The sequence below is a fragment of the Seriola aureovittata genome, chromosome 1, assembly GCF_021018895.1.
Source record: "Seriola aureovittata isolate HTS-2021-v1 ecotype China chromosome 1, ASM2101889v1, whole genome shotgun sequence".
NCBI lineage: Eukaryota > Metazoa > Chordata > Actinopteri > Carangiformes > Carangidae > Seriola > Seriola aureovittata.
In genome coordinates, this window is record NC_079364.1 from 7026906 (window position 1) to 7049918 (window position 23013).

The 23013-nt window shown below is 34.9% G+C and overlaps 2 protein-coding genes across 2 annotated transcripts in view; one reads left to right on the forward strand and one right to left on the reverse strand.

Moving 5' to 3' along the window:
* LOC130166834 (KH homology domain-containing protein 4-like) lies at positions 1-8593 on the forward strand. The gene is made up of 14 exons (XM_056372627.1): positions 1-126; positions 1006-1279; positions 1370-1489; positions 1629-1705; positions 2071-2123; positions 2300-2505; positions 3313-3521; positions 3770-3830; positions 4117-4174; positions 4394-4629; positions 4871-4975; positions 5929-6014; positions 6099-6217; positions 6673-8593. The coding sequence occupies exons 1-14, from the start codon at positions 98-100 to the stop codon at positions 6801-6803; spliced, it is 1764 nt and encodes a 587-aa protein (XP_056228602.1). The 5' UTR covers positions 1-97; the 3' UTR covers positions 6804-8593.
* The window catches only part of LOC130166830 (fibronectin type III and SPRY domain-containing protein 2), a 25073-nt gene continuing 10634 nt past the window's right edge, over positions 8575-23013 (reverse strand). The window contains exons 8-14 of the mRNA XM_056372613.1: positions 12849-13013; positions 12584-12718; positions 12243-12396; positions 11419-11552; positions 10514-10646; positions 10247-10423; positions 8575-9031 (exon numbers count right to left, since the gene is read on the reverse strand). Coding sequence (XP_056228588.1) covers positions 8782-9031; positions 10247-10423; positions 10514-10646; positions 11419-11552; positions 12243-12396; positions 12584-12718; positions 12849-13013 — 1148 coding nt within the window. The 3' untranslated portion in view covers positions 8575-8781. The remainder of the gene's footprint in view (positions 9032-10246; positions 10424-10513; positions 10647-11418; positions 11553-12242; positions 12397-12583; positions 12719-12848; positions 13014-23013) is intronic.

Consider the following 23013-nt stretch of genomic DNA (forward strand, 5'->3'; position numbering starts at 1 on the left):
CCGGCGCCAGAGAGAGCAGACTAATGGCTACCGTCGTCCATCGTCAACTACATTATAAACTGTTTTAATTTTACCGCAGATTTAGTGGAGTGGTGCTATGTCTTCGGGAATGACTGGACAAACACCGTAAGTACCCGCTTAGTTTGTTAGTGGTAAATCTGTCGGGTAACATGAGTAACGTTGCACGGGCCAGCTAAGCTAAGCTAAGCTAACGCTAGCCGCGGTGTTAGTCAGTTGAATCTGTTGATCTGAAGCTTTACCACCAGCTAGCATACATGGTTGTGGCCTGCTAATAAATGTTAGCTTGAGGGGTATGATTTGAACGTTTAAAAGTAAATACGAGTAGGTTAAAACAGGGTGTGTGTTACCTATATGGTCGAACACTAGATTCACATTAAGTTTTAAGTGGATATATTGGTAATATCTACGTCCAAAAACAGGATTGGAACTTGCTAAGTTAGCTACCTCAGCCTTGCTTCACTTTCAGTTAAGGCTAGCTAACTTTGGCTTAGCTGAGAATAAACATTTAACCAACGTTAACATTACGCCTGTTGATTTGGAACAAAAAGAGAGAGTGTTGTTAACTTCATCCAAAAGACAAAGTGTTTATCAACGAAATACTTTAAAAAGTCCACAATTTGCATGCAACACCTCATATCGGTTGATTGCAATAAACAGCCATCTACAAACGTTAACGTAACCAGTCTCGTTTCAGGTATTGAATACGTCCCATCAAGTGCTTTCGTGTGTGTGTGTGTGTGTTTATATGTCACAGTTTGGGCTACATAGTTCACTAATATGATTGTGGAACACCAATGTTTTAAACGGAGAAACTTAACATTTTAATCTTGAACACGTTTCCCCATTCATCTAAGATTTAACAAATCATCTTCAATATTGATATGGCCAGTCGGTTTTGCTTTGAGTTTGTTTTTTTAATTTTTCTTGTTAAAATTGTGGAGCAATTGTATGCTCATTTATTGTTTTTTTTTGTTTTATCCTCAGGTGCCTAACCAGCCGATGGGATCAGCCAGCCCAGTCTAAACAGAGTATAGATGTGAGGCAGCAGAGGAGCAATGAAAGTGCAGCCCACCCTGTCTCTTTATCAGGAGTGGTGAGCACTGCTGGTTCAGACAGCACAGTTTCCCAGCCACCACAAACAGGAGAGAAACCAGCACCTCAGGGAGGAGTTGAAATGGCCGCAGCCATGGCTGCTAAAATAAATGCCATGTTAATGGCAAAAGGAAAGCTGTTGACTCCTCCTCCATTACTTGCAAAGGTGCACATGATCTAAAAACTGTAGCAAATGGCTGTATAATATGTCTTGCTCATGCAGTAACTAGAGGACTAACAGTTTCTTGTCTTTTAGACCCCTCCAAGTGTGCCTGTACCAACCACTACAGAAGAAATGGTGGTCACAGAGGTTGACATAAATGATGTACCACTAAATTGTAGGGACCTCCTTACTAAAGGCAAAACACAGGAGGAGGTAAGTGGAAAGTGACCATGGTAGTGTTGTGACACACCGCAATAGTTAAAAAAAAAAAAAAAATGGGGAAAATTAGAAATTTTGGTCTTTGTACAGCTTTAAATGAAAATTCTCTAATATGAAATATTACCTTTTCCAGATACGACAGATTAGTGGAGCAGTTGTCTCAACAAAAGGTCACTACATGACTGAAGCTGAAAAGGGAAAAGGTGGAGGGTATGTATGAAGACGTGATCTTGTTACTGCAAAAGTAGCCCTCCATATATTAAAGTTTTACATCACTGGATAGTAGACAAAATATATGATATTTATTTGTTTCTGTAAAAATCTCAAGATCTTCTTATTGTTTTGAGTAGTTGTTGCAAGCTGTACAGAATCTCTCTCCTGCAAATCTTATTGCTTGCCAAGAAGATCATAACATACTTACCAGGAGTGAAACATCTATCAAATAAAAATGAAATTTATCAATCACCACATAAAATTAATTGCCTGAGTGTTAAAGTGGTAATAGAGAAAAAAGAAAATGCTTGGAGGAGTGTGAAATTTCTGTGGTGTCACATTTCTGATTTGCTTTCTTCTAGACAAAGACCTTTGTATTTGCATGTCCAGGGAAAGACTCAAGAGCATGTCAATAGTAAGTAGCACCTTTTTTCTTTTTTCTTTCTTTCTTTTTCTTAATCTGTTCAGTATGCAGAGTCTGGCATTGTCTTTGTGTAATGTAATTCACAAATGTCGTAAGCATTCCAAAGCCTGTTCTTTGGCAAGAGATTGAATATAGCTGACGTCCATGCTGACTCTTCTGATCATCAGAGGCTGTGATGAGGATAAAGGAGATCATCTCTGAGGGCGTGTTGAGGGCCTCAGCAGCATCAGGAGGACAACAGGTGCCTGTAATACCTCCACTCACACTCTACCCTCAACCTCCTCGGCCTGTTGTTCCCCCTCCTGTGCCACGGACTCCCAACACCAACTCAGTGCCAGGCCAGGGACATCGGCCTGCAGCTCCTCATTCAGGGGTAGGCAGACATGATGTCTATGTCGGAGTTCAAGCCTCTACAAACACTTGTGAAAAATGTATAGAGTTTTCTGGCAGTTTTGCACTTATTTCCGTATTAGCAGCTGAGAACAAAAGTATTTTACTTTTCTATTTTCTAGCTGTACTTTGATGTTTATTTCGTAATTAAGTGGTATTAAACATTGCGGCTAGAGCTAGGATTTATGAAAGAGGACTTAGCTGTGTTGGCTCATAATCTATTATTATATCATATTTTACTGGGTAATATTTTTTTATACACAAGCAGAAACATGACAAGAAAAAATAAAAAAGCATTGTTGACACATTATTAGCCTATACAGATGATCAAAGGAATACTAGGTAACAGCATTTATAAAACTTTTTTAATTCATTTGTAAAGCGTCAATTATACTCCCTTTTGGACAGACACACATACAGCTGCGGACACAGTTCTTAAAATTCTTTCTAGTTTGCTAGGAGAAAATCATATGCAGTTGGTGCCTTAGTAGTTTGGCACCAACTGCGCATGCAGTGTGTTGTATTAGGTCTGTTTTTCTGAATATCTGTTGTACCAGGCTTCTAATTGAAAATGGAGGTAAAGAATGTGAGGCAAGTGAAGACTATGTTGCCTTCACTGATACCCACCTCCCAAATGAAGTAGCAGAGAGAACGTCCTTGGTCTACAGAGGAAAGCCTTGGATTACTGCATCTGCTTACAAAGCTGTCTGTCTAGTCAACCTTTAGATGTCAACATACAACCCAAATGTGCAGGGCATGTTAATAAATCACATTTTCTTCTCATCCTCAGAGCTTCGTGCACACAAAGATTTTTGTGGGTCTGGACCAGGCGTTGCCTTCATTTAACGTGAATGAAAAGGTCGAGGGTCCAGGAGGCTCGTACCTGAGTCACATCCAGACAGAGACAGGGGCTCGAGTCTTCCTCAGAGGAAAAGGTTCTGGCTACATTGAACAAGCATCAAAACGAGAGTCTTTTGAGCCTCTTTATGTTTACATCAGGTATGGTCATTCTAAAGGCTCACATTTTGCAAATTTATCATGTTCCCTATTAGGATTCTACTTCAACTTTCTTGAGTGGTTATGCTGCTGCCTATAAGCAGTTAAATAATAATCATAATAAAAAAAATCTGCCTCAAAGATTCCCCTCAACTGGTCACATTACAAAAAAATCATCAAAAAAGCTTAAACAGTGAGTCAAACTGGCCGGTAAGGTCTGTTTTATCCGATTATAACTTTTTGTGTTACAGCCATCCAAACGCAGCTGGATTGGAGGCAGCGAAGAAACTCACTGAGAGTCTGCTGGAAACTGTAAGTTCGTGATATTGTCACCATAAATAAATAATTTGGATTTGGTCTGAATTTAATCAAAGACTAATTGGAGGTATAAGAAGGTGAAACTATCAAAGCATATAGTTTTCACTGATACCCACCTCCAAGAGTGAAAGCGGTAGTGTGAACCACCTGATCTCCAGAGATAGGTTTTGAGTGCTCTGCACCTACCCACAATACAGTTGTTGAAAATAAATCACCACAGTCTTTTTGGATTTTTATTCAGCTCTTTACATAGTTTTTTCTTTTTTGTCTTGTTCTCCAGGTGAGAGCTGAACATGCCCGAATGGTGTCCATGTACACGGCCACAGGCTCAACACAACGTGAGTATTCTTTTACTCTTTGTAACTAAAGAGGCAAATTCCAACAGAGTGACCAAATATCAGGTACTAGCTGGCTGCATTCTTCTTGTGGTAATTAATCCTTTGACATCTTTAGTGCCTCAACAATAGGTTGAAATAGTAGGTCAAATTTTCAGAACACCCTGTTATTGATCCATGTGATATATGCTATTAACTCCACATTCTATACTTTCATTTCAGCATACGCAGCACATGGATTTCCACCTAATAGCAATTACTCTAGCCAGGGGTCCTGGTATAACTACCCAGCAAATGGGTATGCTGGCGGCTATTCAGCGTATCCAGGAGACCGTGGTTATTGGAGTAATGCAAATGGTCCCCCAAGTCATTCTAACATGTCGACAAACCCTCCATCTTCTCAGGCAATGGTTCAGTATCCGGTGTGTCCTAGGAAACCACATCCCTATCTCGTCCAGGTAATTATCAAAGATTAAAGCTGCAAACACTTACTGATTAAAGCACTAGTTTAAATCTGCACACAGACACACACATCACAAGCTTCATTAAACTCATTGTTAAAAGGTTTTGAGCTCATTGTTAATGCAATAAACCATATAATGTCAGGACACATGAAACCTTGAGGCCTTGGAGTAGTTGTGGTTCTTTAAAATCCTTCTGCAGCATCAGTGTGTATATGTTGGTTTTGATCTACTTAAGGACCCTGGCAGCAGTGAGACAGTGGAACCTGAAGCATCTTTGAGCAGCCCCCCTGACTCAGGAAGTCCCAAGCGTCATTTCCACGAGGCAGCCAAGGAAGAGCAGGTTAGCTGAAGAGTAACACCTGCACATATTGCTCCAAGTCCATTCTGGCCATTTTAACATGAACATGTCTCTTACTCATTGATTGAACGGTTTGAGTTACTGATGAAAGTTTAAGTGTCAATCATCACTGCTACACCACAAAAATCACTGAACTACACACAGTTATACACACAATTATATTCCATGAAATAATTGCATGAAAAAAAAAATCTTTCACTTGGGCTCTATTTGTTTCTATCTCTTGCCTATTTTTAGGCTAGTTGAGTAGTGAGTTACATAAATGTTGTTTAAACATCAAGTTACCATCCTGTTACAAATGACTACGCTAAGTTGACCTTGGATTTTAGCTGCATCACTGTTTATACTGAAAATAGATAAAAGGCTGACCATAATGGAAATTACCAGCTCTGCCACAAATAACTTTCAAGGTTTAAATAATAAAATAATCTAAATTTGGGTGTTTTAGAATAGTTAAAATGTCTTGCTCATTAGTTTTAGCCTTTCCTGCCTATATAAGCATTTTTTCTTATTTTAAATGAAAGTTTTTAAAGGAATAACAGTAGGTTCGAACTAGTTATTCCTATATTTTATTGTCCCTATGCATACAAGAGGACACTGGGATACTAAACAAGGGTTTCTTGTAGTGCGCAAGCAGAGAATATGTCTTTGGTAAGAGAAAGTTAAAATGAAAATAGAGAGTGCAAATGAGCTGCTGATTATGCTGTTGTTTAACCACAGAGTAAATCTCTCTTTTTTTTTTCATTCAATAACCAACTTCCAACTGCATTTTCTTTTACGTAACTTTTGACCACTTCAAATAACTACAAAAAATTAAGTTTGAAAATAAAGTTTAAAGATTAGCAGCACTAAACACCTGAAAAGGTTTTGTTTCTATTGTGGTCAAACCTTTTTTTTTTAATATGCTAAAAGGTTTGAATTGTTTTACATTTTAGCCAACCAGCCGCTCTCCAGAGGGTCCTCCTCATCAGGAGTCTGCACTTCCTGCCTCCAATGTTGGAGAGGAAAAAGCAGTAGAAAGGTCTGTTAATAGATCTCATTTCCTTTGTATGTTATTCTTCATGAATCTTGTGTGGTGTAGATACTGACGCTTTTCTCTTTTCAGGATTCTGATGCCTCCACCACCACCTCCCTTTGTGACTCCTTCCCCTGTTATGCGCAAAAGGCCGAGAGACGCAGTGACAGAGGATCTGACCAGTCAGCCCAGCAGCACCGCGTCAATGGGTATGCATTTCTTTATTTCCTTACATTCTGAGAGCCCGAGTACTCAGACATTTCTTCTGTAGAGTTGTCTGTTGCATGAAATGGCATCTCCCCCCGTGGAGGAATGGGGGAGGAGTGGAGACCTGTGTGAATCTCTCCGCTGGTAGAACCCACTAACACGGTCTTCTTGTATATGTTTTTTGTCTTTCCCTTGTTTTCTCTCTCAACATGTGTCCCCGGACCTGCCTGTTATGGATGTGTGCTGTGCTGCCGTTTCATTTGATATCTTCCCTCCCCTGGCTGTGGATCAAACGAACTCAAAAACCACCGCTAACATGGGGCTCCTCAATGGGTTTCCTTTTTGTTTTGTTCTCGCTTTGTCTCTCCCCCTCTCTCTTTGCCTCCCGTCTTTCTCTTATGTCTCCCACCTCCTTGCTACTTTTCTCTATCTCTCCATTTTTATTGTGCCCTTACAGGTGCTCAAGAGGATGTGTGTGAGAAGAAGTCTAAAGTGGACGAAGATGCATCAGGGCTTGTGCCCTACGGAGGAGATTCCTCTGACGAAGAGGAGGAGAGGACACGCAGCAGTAAGACAGCTAACTCATAACCCCTTCCCTGCCCTGCCCCGCCCCACCCCCACTGTCCAGGATACTCGCAGACCCAAAGTCCACATTCAGTTTATCAGCGCAGTTCTTAAACTCAAACCCCATAAAAGGAAAAATCCACCCTTGTGTTGAGGACTATACCAGTGTTTTGCCATATTTTCCCCATTTACTGCAAACAACTTCTTTATTGCTGACCATTCTCCAAGCTAAATGTTTTTGTTTGACTTTTTTGCTTCAATCCAAGCAGACATGGTTTTGCATTCTTCTCTTATGGCATTTAAAGACACCTTCATATTTCTGGTGCCACTTTATGTACTGACCTCAATTTTGGGACTTAAAGGGCAGCTGACTTAGCTTTGTCAGGTTGACAGTATTTATATAGAAGTAATTAGGGTTGTCATCTTTGTTTTCATATTGTTTTAGGGCTTTCACTCTCACTTTACACATCAGTACAGCCTCTGTCATTTACCTCTATTTTGGTTCATTTTACATAGTGATCACAAAATAAGTTGATCTGCAGCTACAGCTTGGTTCTCCTGAATGGAGATTTCTCCCTCTCTTGGTCTAGTTCTACTGTGGGCCTGTGTGTGTGTGTGTGTGTTAAGACAAAGTCAGTTGCAAATCAAATGCACTACAAACATTCACAAATGAATTTCAGGCTTCAGCTAGATATGTGAGCCCGGCAGTAGGTAGCAGAGTGGATAAAGGAGCCATAGTCACGTGTGCCTCACACACCTAGAATCAAGCAGCAGGACTACGGAGAATGGAGATACAAGGTTTTGTCAGAATGCACCGCTCACTCGTCAGGATTGGCAGATGGGAAAGGGTGCACAAAGGGGTTGCTTTAAATTAAGCAGCAGTCATCTGTGCTGATTAATGATGATTGCCAAAAGGGGAAAAAAATCTTTGATCAGTGATAGACAATCTGTTTACGGTTCTTATCAGTAATGAAGCACAGATGATAACAAGCCGGCTGAAGATGCTAAAAAGCTATGGTATGCATGTTTTTTGAATTATCACCAGTCTCTGATGTTTGGTGCTTTCCTGGACTCTTAAGGAAGAATGGTTTTCATTTTCTTGTCCTGGTGTTGGTTTTGCTTTGTGTACATCTGTTTCAGTTAGTTATTTTTCATGCATCTCCCAGAATGCCTTTCTACAATCCCTCTAACAGTGGGTTGGATTTAGTCAAAGGTGGGCATGGGTAAATGTATGCCCACCTACATAGCAAATGTAAATATAGATAGCCTGCCGAGTAGTGCATTGACACTGTACATACGTTTGTAGCCACATGACTTAAAATGCAATACATCATGTGGCTCAATGTTATTAGCAAATTTTGAGGATATGGCTTTAGAGAATATAAATCTTTTTCTCCCTTGTTATTGCTGTCATGATAGCTTTTCTTTTTTATTCCAAGGGTCAGACTCTTAAATGTGCACTTGCCAAAAAAAAAAATTTGGTCCAGAAAAGCAAAGCACATCATCAGCAGCCACTTTTAACAGTGTGGAAGTATTCAGGGTGGATTTTTCCTTTTCAGATGTGAATACAATTGTATAATAACAACAAATTGATTTTTTTTTCCTTCTTAAAACCATTTATTTCATTTTGCAATGCATCTTTTGTTAAACAGAAACAAGCTCCTTATTTTCACTTTTGAATTTCAACACTCGGTCTGCTGCAGTTACTGATGGTATAAGTACATATTGTAAAATTCAGTGAAACTTTTTCTTATCTTGGAAAATGGTGTATGCCTGTTCCCATGGAATACTACAATAAAAACAACTAAAAACCCCTTATTGTTTTTGGATCACACACATTTTATACTGTTGAGGAAGATCAGCAGATGTCTATATCTTCAGTGGCAGGTGTTTCTTAATGGGGATGTCCCCCAGAATTTTATTTTGTTTTTTATTTTTTTAACCAAAGTGTTGTCTCTTCCCACCAGGCTTTACATTGTGATACTAGACATGATTGCTGGTGTCAGGTGAATGTGTACTCGGGAGCCTCTATACTGTTGTGTACAGTAAGAGCTCCTGGGTTGTCCAGGCCAAAGCAGGGGTGGACATAACTTTGGAAGTGACAGTGGAAAGTGTGTAGGTGTTGTTCCAGATCCACATTAAAGAAGGACAGCGTCCACCTCTCGTAGTCCAGTGCCACTCCTATCCGTACTGGGTTCACTGTAATCCTCAAGTCAGGACTCCAACCATTGTGTAAAAACTCATATTTATGCCTAAAGGAAAAAAAGAAAAAAAAAGAGGACAACTTAATGATTCTGAATAGCAAAGTAGTTCTAAATAAAAAGCTTTTGCTCTCATCCTGTTGGGATAATTTTCCCTCTGTCAGCCAGTAGTGAAGCAGATGCTGAATCATGAGCCAACAGCCGGATTTGAAATCGCTGCGGATTAAAGAAAATTAGAAATGTGATTGTTGAATTGTGCGTAGGCAGAGTCACCAGGATGATGCCCACAATGGAAACCACATTCAGGGCTTGTGTGATATGGTGGCTCTGAATGATTTGCTAAATGTGACGATTCAACTGTCCTGCTTTGTTCCAAGAAGAGTTGCCATAGCAACATATAAAGTAACAGATCTTCAACTCTGGGCTTTTCTACCTTCAATGGGCTTAGTTTTGCATAGAGCGGATCCACAATTTTTTTTTTTTTTTTTTTTGCTTAGGAAATGAAATTTTCTTGTGGCTAAAAATACAGTCTTGGCCCAGTTTCCATGAACTGCAGTAGTAGTCCCTGAGAAGATCAGCAAGCTAATTCTGATCTCAGATTGTTTGAAAAATCTGCATCTACTTGGTCTGTGTAGTGCCGTGCAAATCAAAGCCAGTTTGTCCTCTGCAGCTTGCATAACAAACAGGAATAACATCTGAGCAACAAAACCAGGGCCACTTTAACCTTTGTTTTGTTTAAACTTTTACTTCCTCGTTGTTTGGGGTCCCACAGACCCCACTGCTGTCTGTGTAAATATTATATTATTGCAAAATCAATGTTTTTAGTTAAAATATTTTTTCTTGTCTTCTGACCTTACTGAAAACCCCAACATATGTTCAACGTATTGAAGTTGTAACCATTTCCTCTGCCACAAATTGTTACACACATTGTTATTGCACCAAGTAAGAACATATGGGCTTTGTGCAAACAAATATTTACACCTTTTGTTTGCTAAAAAGTCTCTCGCTGACATATAAAACTCCAGTAATGTCACTCCACAGAATAACATGCTACAGTGTATTAGTGACTGTTATGCAACACCAATAACATAAATCCTAATAGACTTATTTTGGAGGAGTAGTGCTGTGCTATAAGTACTGGCAACACCACAGAGCATGAAAATCCATTGTATATAATGATCATATATAACCCCAGATGGGCTGAACAGAACATTAGAGTTAATAAGATCCACAGTGGTGCTATTTTAACAGAAGTTGCACTTTTACCTGGTTGGAGTGAGAATGTGTCTCATACACCAGGAGGTGTTGTTGGCTCCGAGGTACGAGCTCCTCTCTGTGTCCACATATGCAACTCCAATCCTGAACTCTGTCCCATCATCTACCTCAACTTCCCAGTAATGTCTGCCTCGCACTGGAATCAGATCTCCCAGGACTGCTACACATCTGTAGGTACACACACACACAATGTACATATTTACATTCATAAAATGGAAATCTTGAAAGTCCCAATTATTTAGCCATTGTGTTCTTTACCTGGTAAAGGTGTTATCATCAAAGGCCATAGCACTAATAGACAGCTCCTCATCTCCATAAAACATGGTGAAGCCATCTTCAGAGATGGACAGGCAAGGATGGGCAGTTTCCTCCAGGAGATGGAAGAATGTACCTGCACAGGTGAACAAACATTGTGAGTCATAATCTGAATGTGCCAAGTTATTGTGCTAATTAAATAAGTACATTTACCTTTTTGCTAACAATTTTGAGGCAATATTACTTAAGCATTTTCATGAATGGCCACTTTATTCTTCCACTCCTCTGCATTATTTTACAGCTTTGGTTACTTTTCAGATTAAGACTTCAAAAATAAATAAATAATGAAAAATATCTACTTAGTCTTAACATAAGTCTATAAGTCTTTGTACAAAATATGCATTGTTACCAAAACAGCAATTTATGAAGCAGCGAAAATTCGTTGCACTGCAGTCACTTGTATGTTAATCTCCCAATCCCCAGGTTCCCAACCTGGGACCCACACAAGGGGTCAGGAGGTGCGTCTATTGGAACGCCAGATAGTTATAGGAGTGAGAAATTATTTAAAAAATAATCTGCAACACATTGTTTAGTTTTGTTCTAATGTTTTTGTTTGTTTTTTCTTCTTAAATAATTCATGGTTCAACTTCTTCAGTATTCAAACATATTTAAATGAAACAATGTGATCACTCATCAGTTGAACTGCTCATTACTTACAGATACTTATCCTGTGATGACGGTTCAAGTCCACATTTCATTTTGTTTCAAGTATTTTGCTGCTAGTACTTTTGTTTAAAGGGATATTTTTATAAATTGATATGACTACTTTCACTTCAGTAGATGTATGAATACTTCTTCCATCACTGGCCAAAAGTTTCATGGACAGGCTGGACCATGATTTCTCTCACCTGTTGTAGAAACTATAATGACGTCACTCCTGTCGCTGGGCCCGCCAATGTTGACTGCTCTTACAGAGATGAGGTAACGTCGTCCAGTCTGCAGCTGGATAAGACACTGACAGGTGGGCACGGCTACTATAGACCTGGGGGATTAAACATTGTGACAGAAGGCTGATATCACTTCTAAATATATTAAATGCAAAATGATATGAACTTTTTGGATTGCCCTCTATTTGTAAACCTCTACTAGAGATGAAACCCTTGAAATAAGATCTTCTCTAACTACTTCTGAAATACTAAGTGGATATATTTGGACCATGGAGCTATATTAATTAAGGCAGGTTAGATTCCTATATGCAGAAATACACAGAATATTCAAATAAATGGTTTGTTCTATGAAATGTCCAGAGGAAAAATGAAAAATGACCCCAAATGTGAGGACAGTATTCTAGCTGAGGCTAACAGTGCTGCAGGAGCTGAAGCTAAGAATAGATTTTCTAGGACAGAGTGTGTCTTGATTCAGCAGCTCTATAACCATGGGACCTCAAAAATCCCAGGCAAGCACTAATGCAGGATTTTGTTTATGGATATATAACGAAGCCAAAGCCTTATTAAAGGACAGGCCAGTGAAGACTAATATTGTGGGGGACTGCATCTTTGTTTTATATCCAGCAGAGCATTCCTGTTTCAACTAAGTTATTCTTATTTATCTTTGTGTGTGAATTCTTAAAAACAGAAAAACAAGCCAGATTTCAAGGAAATGCACAATTAAATCTTGACCTTGTTCCTGTGTCAAATCTGTCAACTGTAAGCGTATGTCAACACATTCTTACTCAGTAACACCACTCTCTGTGCCATCAGTACCCATCTCACTCAGCTCCACGTTGTAAGAGTCTACAGGGTTGGTGTTTCCTGATTCCCAGCGGATCAGAGCAGCCTCTGGACAGCTTGTACACTCCCTCTGCTTGATCACCGGAGGCGACGGCACTAGGGAGCGAGGATTTAAGACTTTATTTTTTCTAACATCAATCAAGTGAGGCTGGAGTATTTACAAAATGGGGGTAAAAAATACATCTGAAACTGGTTTCAGGGGACATCCAGACAACAGAACAATTATTCCAGCTGTCAGGTTTAGCGAGTCTTCGTGTAGTTTAAGGAGGGTGACATTTATTACCTGTCATGTATAAGGCCTTCTCACTCGCTGGGCTGATGCCTGTGGTGTTGGTAGCCGTCACCCACAGCTCATACTGAGCATTAGGCAGAAGATCTGTCACAGTGCAGTGGGTCTCCTTCACTTTCACCTTGCTTTCTGGAGAAAAAGAACAGATTTCAAAACACATCACTAGTGTCCTTTGGAGAAATGATAGATTCCCCACATCAACAGATCCCATTTCAACAGTAGATGGTGTTATCATGCAGTCAGTGTGTCTGTGTTATACCATGTGGTGCACAGGTACTGTCTGCTGGCATGTCCTCCAGCACTGGTCTGTAGTAAAGCTCATAATACTCCACCGTGTCATCAGAGAACAAACTCCAGCACACGCGCAGAGACGTCTGGGTGGCAGAGTTGGGCATCTGGGGGTTGATTACTGGGGCAGATGGAGCTGTTTATAAATTAGAGAAATAGTATAGTAAGGCATAAAAATGTCAAAAAACATCATAGTATAGTAAGGCATGAAAAGTCATAAAAACGTCATAGTACAGTGAGGCATAAAAACATCAAAAGATTTCATGGTATATCAAGGAATGAAAACCTCATAGTATAATAAGGCAAAAAGGTCAAAGTATAATAAAACATAAAAGTCATAAAAACGACATAGTATAATAAGGCATAAAACGTTATAGTAAGTAACTTGTCGGTCTGATTGATTGTGTGCTCTTTTTCATATTTCTGTCAGAAGATATCATCTGTTCAGTAAGGCATAAAAACACCACAGTATAATAATGCATAAAAATCATTAAAACGTCATTGTATAGTGAGGCATGAAAAGTCATTAAAAACTACATAGTATTGTAAGAGAAAAAAATTTCAAAAAACGTCATAGTATAGTAAGGCATAGAATAACGTAAGGTATTAATCGTTTTACATGCATATTACTTTGATTTTAGAATATAAATGATGTATGACTGTATAATTGTGTAGGACACCAAGTTATTTACGACACGTCTGGAGGTCCTGGTTAGATTGAGGAATGTTTGTTTTTGTTTATATGTTTGGATCCCCACATATGGAGAATAATCTCAGGAGCTCTGAAGGAGGATGACTCAAAGATAAGTGGCCCCACGGATTAGAAGCTATCCACATCAACATCAGATCGTCAAGCACACTGGAGAGCCAAAGACCATACAAGCAGTCAAACTTTTGTTACTCATAGAGAGACCTTGGTGTGCCTTGTACCAGATCTGTCCATTATGCACAAAGAAAAACCAGCCACATTGAAGTGTTTACTTGTCGGTCTCTATCATAAAATATGATATGATATTAAGGCATAAAATGTAAAAAATTGCGATAGTATAGTAAGGCATGAAAATGTCAAAAAATGTGATATTAAGGCATAAAAATGTTAAAAAAAAAAGGTCAAAGAATATTAAGGCATAAAAACATCATAGTATAGTAAGGCATTAAAATGTCAAAAAATGTCATAGTATAGTAAGACAAAAAGTCATAGTATAGTAAGGCATAAAAATGTAAAAAAAAAATGTCATAGCATAGTAAGGCATGAAAACGTCATAGTATAGTAAAGCATAAAAGTCATAGTATAGTAAAGCATAAAAATGACAAAAAATATAAGTATAGTAAGGCATAAAAAACGTCATAGTATAGTAAGGCATTAAAATGTCAAAAAATGTCATAGTATAGTAAGGCATAACAATGTCAAAAAACGTCATAGTATATTAAGTCATAAAAATGTCCAAAATATGATATTAAGGCATAAAAAACGTCATAGTATAGTAAGGCATAAAAAGTCATACTATAGTAAGGCATAAAAATGTAAAAAAAAATGTCATTGTATAGTAAGGCATAAAATTGTCAAAAAATGTCACAGTATAGCAAGGCATAAAAACATCATAGTATAGTAAAGCATAAGAAACGTCAAAAAATGTCATAGTATAGTAAGGCATAAAATTGTCAAAAAATGTCATCGTATAGTAAGGCATAAAAACGTCAAAAAATGTCTTAGTATAGTAAGGCATAAAAAGTCATAGTATAGTAAGGCATAAAAAGGTAAAAAAAATGTCATAGTATAGTAAGGCATTAAAATGTCAAAAAATGTCATAGTATAGTAAGGCATAAAAAAAATGTGATATTAAGGCATAAAAATGTAAAAAAAAAAAAAGGTCAAAGTATATTAAGGCATAAAAACATCATAGTATAGTAAGGCATTAAAATGTCAAAAAATGTCATAGTATAGTAAGACAAAAAGTCATAGTATAGTAAGGCATAAAAATGTAAAAAAAAAATGTCATAGCATAGTAAGGCATGAAAACGTCATAGTATAGTAAAGCATAAAAGTCATAGTATAGTAAAGCATAAAAATGACAAAAAATATAAGTATAGTAAGGCATAAAAAACGTCATAGTATAGTAAGGCATTAAAATGTCAAAAAATGTCATAGTATAGTAAGGCATAACAATGTCAAAAAACGTCATAGTATATTAAGTCATAAAAATGTCCAAAATATGATATTAAGGCATAAAAAACGTCATAGTATAGTAAGGCATAAAAAGTCATACTATAGTAAGGCATAAAAATGTAAAAAAAAATGTCATTGTATAGTAAGGCATAAAATTGTCAAAAAATGTCATAGTATAGCAAGGCATAAAAACATCATAGTATAGTAAAGCATAAGAAACGTCAAAAAATGTCATAGTATAGTAAGGCATAAAATTGTCAAAAAATGTCATCGTATAGTAAGGCATAAAAACGTCAAAAAATGTCTTAGTATAGTAAGGCATAAAAAAAATGTGATATTAAGGCATAAAAATGTAAAAAAAAAGAAGGTCAAAGTATATTAAGGCATAAAAACATCATAGTATAGTAAGGCATTAAAATGTCAAAAAATGTCATAGTATAGTAAGGCATTAAAATGTCAAAAAATGTCATAGTATAGTAAGGCATAAAAAGGTAAAAAAAATGTCATAGTATAGTAAGGCATTAAAATGTCAAAAAATGTCATAGTATAGTAAGGCATAAAATTGTCAAAAAATGTCATAGTATAGCAAGGCATAAAAACATCATAGTATAGTAAAGCATAAGAAACGTCAAAAAATGTCATAGTATAGTAAGGCATAAAATTGTCAAAAAATGTCATCGTATAGTAAGGCATAAAAACGTCAAAAAATGTCTTAGTATAGTAAGGCATAAAAAAAATGTGATATTAAGGCATAAAAATGTAAAAAAAAAGAAGGTCAAAGTATATTAAGGCATAAAAACATCATAGTATAGTAAGGCATTAAAATGTCAAAAAATGTCATAGTATAGTAAGGCATTAAAATGTCAAAAAATGTCATAGTATAGTAAGGCATAAAAAGGTAAAAAAAATGTCATAGTATAGTAAGGCATTAAAATGTCAAAAAATGTCAAAGTATATTAAGGCATAAAAACATCATAGTATAGTAAGGCATTAAAATGTCAAAAAATGTCATAGTATAGTAAGGCATTAAAATGTCAAAAAATGTCATAGTATAGTAAGGCATAAAAAGGTCAAAAAATGTCATAGTATAGTAAGACATTAAATGTCAAAAAATATGATATGATATTAAGGCATAAAAATGTAAAAAATTACCATAGTATAGTAAGGCATAAAAAGGTCAAAAAATGTCATACTATAGTAAGGCATAAAAAACGTCATAGTATAGTAAGGCATAAAAACGTCAAAAAATGTAATAGTATATTAAGGCATAAAAAACGTCATAGTATAGTAAGGCATAAAAAGTCATACTATAGTAAGGCATAAAAATGTAAAAAAAAATGTCATAGTATAGTAAGGCATAAAATTGTCAAAAAATGTCATCGTATAGTAAGGCATAAAAACGTCAAAAAATGTCTTAGTATTGTAAGGCATAAAAAGTCATAGTATAGTAAGGCATAAAAAGGAAAAAAAAAATGTCATAGTATATTAAGGCATAAAAAACGTCATAGTATAGTAAGGCATAAAAATGTCAAAAAATGTCAAAGTTTTTTAAGGCATAAAAATGTCAAACAATGTCATAGTATAGTAAGGCATAAAAAGGTAAAAAAATGTCACAGTATAGTAAGGCATAAAAAACGTCATAGTATAGTAAGGCATAAAAATGTCAAAAAATGTCATACTATAGTAAAGCATAAAAAGTCATAGTATAGTAAGGCATAAAAATTTCAAAAAATGTCATAGTATAGTAAGGCATAAAAAACGTCATGGTATAGTAAGGCATAAAAAGGTAAAAAAAACATCATAGTATAGTAAGGCATAAAAAGGTAAAAAAAATATCATAGTATAGTAAGGCATTAAAATGTCAAAAAATGTCATAGTATAGTAAGGCATAAAAATCATATAACGTAAGGTATTAATCGTTTTACATGCATATTACTTTGATTTTAGAATATAAATGATGTATGACTGTATAATTGTGTAGTACACCAAGTTATTTACGACACGTCTGGAGGTCCTGGTTAGATTGAGGAATGTTTGTTTTTGTTTATATGTTTGGATCCCCACAGATGGAGAATAATCTCAGGAACTCTGAAGGAGGATGAGGTAGATAGGTGGCCTCACGGATCAGAAGATCTTCACATCAACATCAGATCGTCAAGCACACTGGAGAGCCAAAGACCATACAAGCAGTCAAACTTTTGTTACTCATAGAGAGACCTTGGTGTGCCTTGTACCAGATCTGTCCATTATGCACTAATAAAAACCAGCCACATTGAAGTGTTTACTTGTCGGTCTGAATCTGTTTTTCATCTTTCTGTCATAAGAAATCATCTTTTCAGTGAGACATAGAAATGTCGTAGTACAGTAAAGGATAAAAAGTCATAAAAACGTCATAGTATAGTAAGGCATAAAAAGGTTGAAAAATATCATAGTATAGTAAGGCATAAAAAACGTCATAGTATAGTAAGGCATAAAAATGTCAAAAAATGTCATACTATAGTAAGGCATAAAAATGTAAAAAAAAATGTCATACTATAGTAAGGCATAAAAACGTCAAAAAATGTCTTAGTATAGTAAGACATAAAAAGTCATAGTATAGTAAGGCATAAAAACGTCAAAAAACGTCATAGTATAGTAAGGCATAAAAATGTCAAAAAATGTCAAAGTTTATTAAGGCATAAAAATGTCAAACAATGTCATACTATAGTAAAGCATAAAAAGTCATAGTATAGTAAAGCATAAAAATGTCAAAAAATGTCATAGTATAGTAAGGCATAAAAAACGTCATAGTATAGTAAGGCATAAAAACGTCAAAAATGTCATAGTATAGTAAGGCATTAAAAGGTCAAAAAATGTCATAGTATAGTAAGGCATAAAAAGGTCAAAAAATGTCATAGTATAGTAAGGCATAAAAATGTCAGAAAACGTCATAGTATAGTAAGGCATAAAAATGTCAAAAAATATGATATGATGTTAAGGTATAAAAATGTTAAAAAATGTGTCATAGTATAGTAGGGCATGAAAATGTCATAGTATAGTAAGGCATAAGAAACGTCAAAAAATGTCATAGTATAGTAAGGCATAAAAACGTCAAAAAATGTCTTAGTATAGTAAGGCATAAAAAGTCATAGTATGGTAAGGCATAAAAATGTCAGAAAATGTCATAGTATAGTAAGGCATTAAAATGTCAGAAAATATGATATGATATCAAGGCATAAAAATGTAAAAAATGTCAAAGAATATTAAGGCATAAAAATGTCAAACAATGTCTTACTCTAGTAAAGCATAAAAAGTCATAGTATAGTAAGGCAAAAAAAATTTCAAAAAATGTCATAGTATAGTAAGGCATAAAAAACGTCATAGTATAGTAAGGCATAAAAAGGTAAAAAAATGTCAAAGTATAGTAAGGCATTAAAATGTCAAAAAATGTCATAGTATAGTAAGGCATAAAAATGTCAAAAAATGTCAAAGTTTTTTAAGGCATAAAAATGTCAAACAATGTCATACTATAGTAAAGCATAAAAAGTCATAGTATAGTAAGGCATAAAAATTTCAAAAAATGTCATAGTATAGTAAGGCATAAAAATGTCAAAAAATGTCATAGTATAGTAAGGCATAAAAAGGTAAAAAAAATGTCATAGTATAGTAAGGCATTAAAAGGTCAAAAAATGTCATAGTATAGTAAGGCATAAAAATCATATAACGTAAGGTATTAATCGTTTTACATGCATATTACTTTGATTTTAGAATATAAATGATGTATCACTGTATAATTGTGTAGTACACCAAGTTATTTACAACACGTCTGGAGGTCCTGGTTAGATTGAGGAATGTTTGTTTTTGTTTATATGTTTGGATCCCCACAGATGGAGAAAAATCTCAGGAACTCTGAAGGATGATGAGGTAGATAGGTGGCCTCACGGATCAGAAGATCTTCACATCAACATCAGATCGTCAAGCACACTGGAGAGCCAAAGACCATACAAGCAGTCAAACTTTTGTTACTCATAGAGAGACCTTGGTGTGCCTTGTACCAGATCTGTCCATTATGCACTAATAAAAACCAGCCACATTGAAGTGTTTACTTGTCGGTCTGAATCTGTTTTTCATCTTTCTGTCATAAGAAATCATCTTTTCAGTGAGACATAGAAATGTCGTAGTACAGTAAAGGATAAAAAGTCATAAAAACGTCATTGTATAGTAAGGCATAAAAATGTCAAAAATCGTCATAGTATAGTAAGGCATAAAAAAGTCATAAAAACGTCATAGTATATTAAGGCATAAAAACGTCATAGTATAGTAAGGCATAAAAATGTCAAAAAAACATCATAGTATAGTAAGGCATAAAAATGTCAAAAAAACATCATAGTATAGTAAGGCATAAAAAGTCATAGTATAGTAAGGCATAAAAATGTTAAAAAAATGCCATAGTATAAAAAGGCATAAAAACATCATAATATAGTAAGGCATTAAAATGTCAAAAAAAGTCATAGTATAGTAAGGCATAAAAAGGTTGAAAAATATCATAGTATAGTAAGGCATCAAAATGTCAAAAAACGTCATAGTATAGTGAGGCATAAAAATGTAAAAAAAAATGTCATAGTATAGTAAGGCATTAAAATGTCAAAAAAGGCATTAAAATGTCAAAAAATGTCATAGTATAGTAAGGCATTAAAATGTCAAAAAATGTCATAGTATAGTAAGGCATAAAAAGGTAAAAAAAACATCATAGTATAGTAAGGCATAAAAACGTCATAGTATAGTAAGGCATAAAATTGTCAAAAAATGTCATAGTATAGTAAGGCATAAAAAAAGTCATAGTATAGTAAGGCATAAAAACGTCAAAATATGTCATAGTATAGTAAGGCATTAAAATGTCAAAAAATGTCATAGTATAGTAAGGCATAAAATTGTCAAAAAATGTCATAGTATAGTAAGGCATAAAAAGGTCAAAAAATGTCATAGTATAGTAAGGCATAAAAATGTCAGAAAACGTCATAGTATAGTAAGGCATAAAAATGTCAAAAAATATGATATGATGTTAAGGTATAAAAATGTTAAAAAATGTGTCATAGTATAGTAGGGCATGAAAATGTCATAGTATAGTAAGGCATAAGAAACGTCAAAAAATGTCATAGTATAGTAAGGCATAAAAACGTCAAAAAATGTCTTAGTATAGTAAGGCATAAAAAGTCATAGTATGGTAAGGCATAAAAATGTCAGAAAATGTCATAGTATAGTAAGGCATTAAAATGTCAGAAAATATGATATGATATCAAGGCATAAAAATGTTAAAAAATGTCAAAGAATATTAAGGCATAAAAATGTCAAACAATGTCTTACTCTAGTAAAGCATAAAAAGTCATAGTATAGTAAGGCAAAAAAAATTTCAAAAAATGTCATAGTATAGTAAGGCATAAAAAACGTCATAGTATAGTAAGGCATAAAAAGGTAAAAAAATGTCAAAGTATAGTAAGGCATTAAAATGTCAAAAAATGTCATAGTATAGTAAGGCATAAAAATGTCAAAAAATGTCAAAGTTTTTTAAGGCATAAAAATGTCAAACAATGTCATACTATAGTAAAGCATAAAAAGTCATAGTATAGTAAGGCATAAAAATTTCAAAAAATGTCATAGTATAGTAAGGCATAAAAAATGTCATGGTATAGTAAGGCATAAAAAGGTAAAAAAAATGTCATAGTATAGTAAGGCATTAAAAGGTCAAAAAATGTCATAGTATAGTAAGGCATAAAAATCATATAACGTAAGGTATTAATCGTTTTACATGCATATTACTTTGATTTTAGAATATAAATGATGTATCACTGTATAATTGTGTAGTACACCAAGTTATTTACAACACGTCTGGAGGTCCTGGTTAGATTGAGGAATGTTTGTTTTTGTTTATATGTTTGGATCCCCACAGATGGAGAAAAATCTCAGGAACTCTGAAGGATGATGAGGTAGATAGGTGGCCTCACGGATCAGAAGATCTTCACATCAACATCAGATCGTCAAGCACACTGGAGAGCCAAAGACCATACAAGCAGTCAAACTTTTGTTACTCATAGAGAGACCTTGGTGTGCCTTGTACCAGATCTGTCCATTATGCACTAATAAAAACCAGCCACATTGAAGTGTTTACTTGTCGGTCTGAATCTGTTTTTCATCTTTCTGTCATAAGAAATCATCTTTTCAGTGAGACATAGAAATGTCGTAGTACAGTAAAGGATAAAAAGTCATAAAAAAGTCATAGTATAGTAAGGCATAAAAAGGTTGAAAAATATCATAGTATAGTAAGGCATCAAAATGTCAAAAAACGTCATAGTATAGTGAGGCATAAAAATGTAAAAAAAAATGTCATAGTATAGTAAGGCATTAAAATGTCAAAAAAGGCATTAAAATGTCAAAAAATGTCATAGTATAGTAAGGCATTAAAATGTCAAAAAATGTCATAGTATAGTAAGGCATAAAAAGGTAAAAAAAACATCATAGTATAGTAAGGCATAAAAAACGTCATAGTATAGTAAGGCATAAAATTGTCAAAAAATGTCATAGTATAGTAAGGCATAAAAAGTCATAGTATAGTAAGGCATAAAAAACGTCAAAATATGTCATAGTATAGTAAGGCATTAAAATGTCAAAAAATGTCATAGTATAGTAAGGCATAAAATTGTCAAAAAATGTCATAGTATAGTAAGGCATAAAAAGGTCAAAAAATGTCATAGTATAGTAAGGCAAAAAAAATGTCAAAAAACGTCATAGTATAGTAAGGCATAAAAATGTCAAAAAATATGATATGATGTTAAGGTATAAAAATGTTAAAAAATGTGTCATAGTATAGTAGGGCATGAAAATGTCATAGTATAGTAAGGCATAAGAAACGTCAAAAAATGTCATAGTATAGTAAGGCATAAAAACGTCAAAAAATGTCTTAGTATAGTAAGGCATAAAAAGTCATAGTATGGTAAGGCATAAAAATGTCAGAAAATGTCATAGTATAGTAAGGCATTAAAATGTCAGAAAATATGATATGATATCAAGGCATAAAAATGTTAAAAAATGTCAAAGAATATTAAGGCATAAAAATGTCAAACAATGTCTTACTCTAGTAAAGCATAAAAAGTCATAGTATAGTAAGGCAAAAAAAATTTCAAAAAATGTCATAGTATAGTAAGGCATAAAAAACGTCATAGTATAGTAAGGCATAAAAAGGTAAAAAAATGTCAAAGTATAGTAAGGCATTAAAATGTCAAAAAATGTCATAGTATAGTAAGGCATAAAAATGTCAAAAAATGTCAAAGTTTTTTAAGGCATAAAAATGTCAAACAATGTCATACTATAGTAAAGCATAAAAAGTCATAGTATAGTAAGGCATAAAAATTTCAAAAAATGTCATAGTATAGTAAGGCATAAAAAATGTCATAGTATAGTAAGGCATTAAAATATCAAAAAATATCATAGTATAGTAAGGCATTAAAATGTCAAAAAATGTCATAGTATAGTAAGGCATAAAAATCATATAACGTAAGGTATTAATCGTTTTACATGCATATTACTTTGATTTTAGAATATAAATGATGTATCACTGTATAATTGTGTAGTACACCAAGTTATTTACAACACGTCTGGAGGTCCTGGTTAGATTGAGGAATGTTTGTTTTTGTTTATATGTTTGGATCCCCACAGATGGAGAAAAATCTCAGGAACTCTGAAGGATGATGAGGTAGATAGGTGGCCTCACGGATCAGAAGATCTTCACATCAACATCAGATCGTCAAGCACACTGGAGAGCCAAAGACCATACAAGCAGTCAAACTTTTGTTACTCATAGAGAGACCTTGGTGTGCCTTGTACCAGATCTGTCCATTATGCACTAATAAAAACCAGCCACATTGAAGTGTTTACTTGTCGGTCTGAATCTGTTTTTCATCTTTCTGTCATAAGAAATCATCTTTTCAGTGAGACA

What these genes read in the sequence shown, in the direction of transcription:
- LOC130166834 (XM_056372627.1), top strand. Translation starts at nt 98, where the DNA reads ATGTCTTCGGGAATGACTGGACAAACACC. An exon ending in GAAAAGGGAAAAGGTGGAGG is followed by an intron (nt 1,706 to 2,070) that starts GTATGTATGAAG and finishes GCTTTCTTCTAG; the next exon opens with ACAAAGACCTTTGTATTTGC. An exon ending in GACTCAAGAGCATGTCAATA is followed by an intron (nt 2,124 to 2,299) that starts GTAAGTAGCACC and finishes TCTGATCATCAG; the next exon opens with AGGCTGTGATGAGGATAAAG.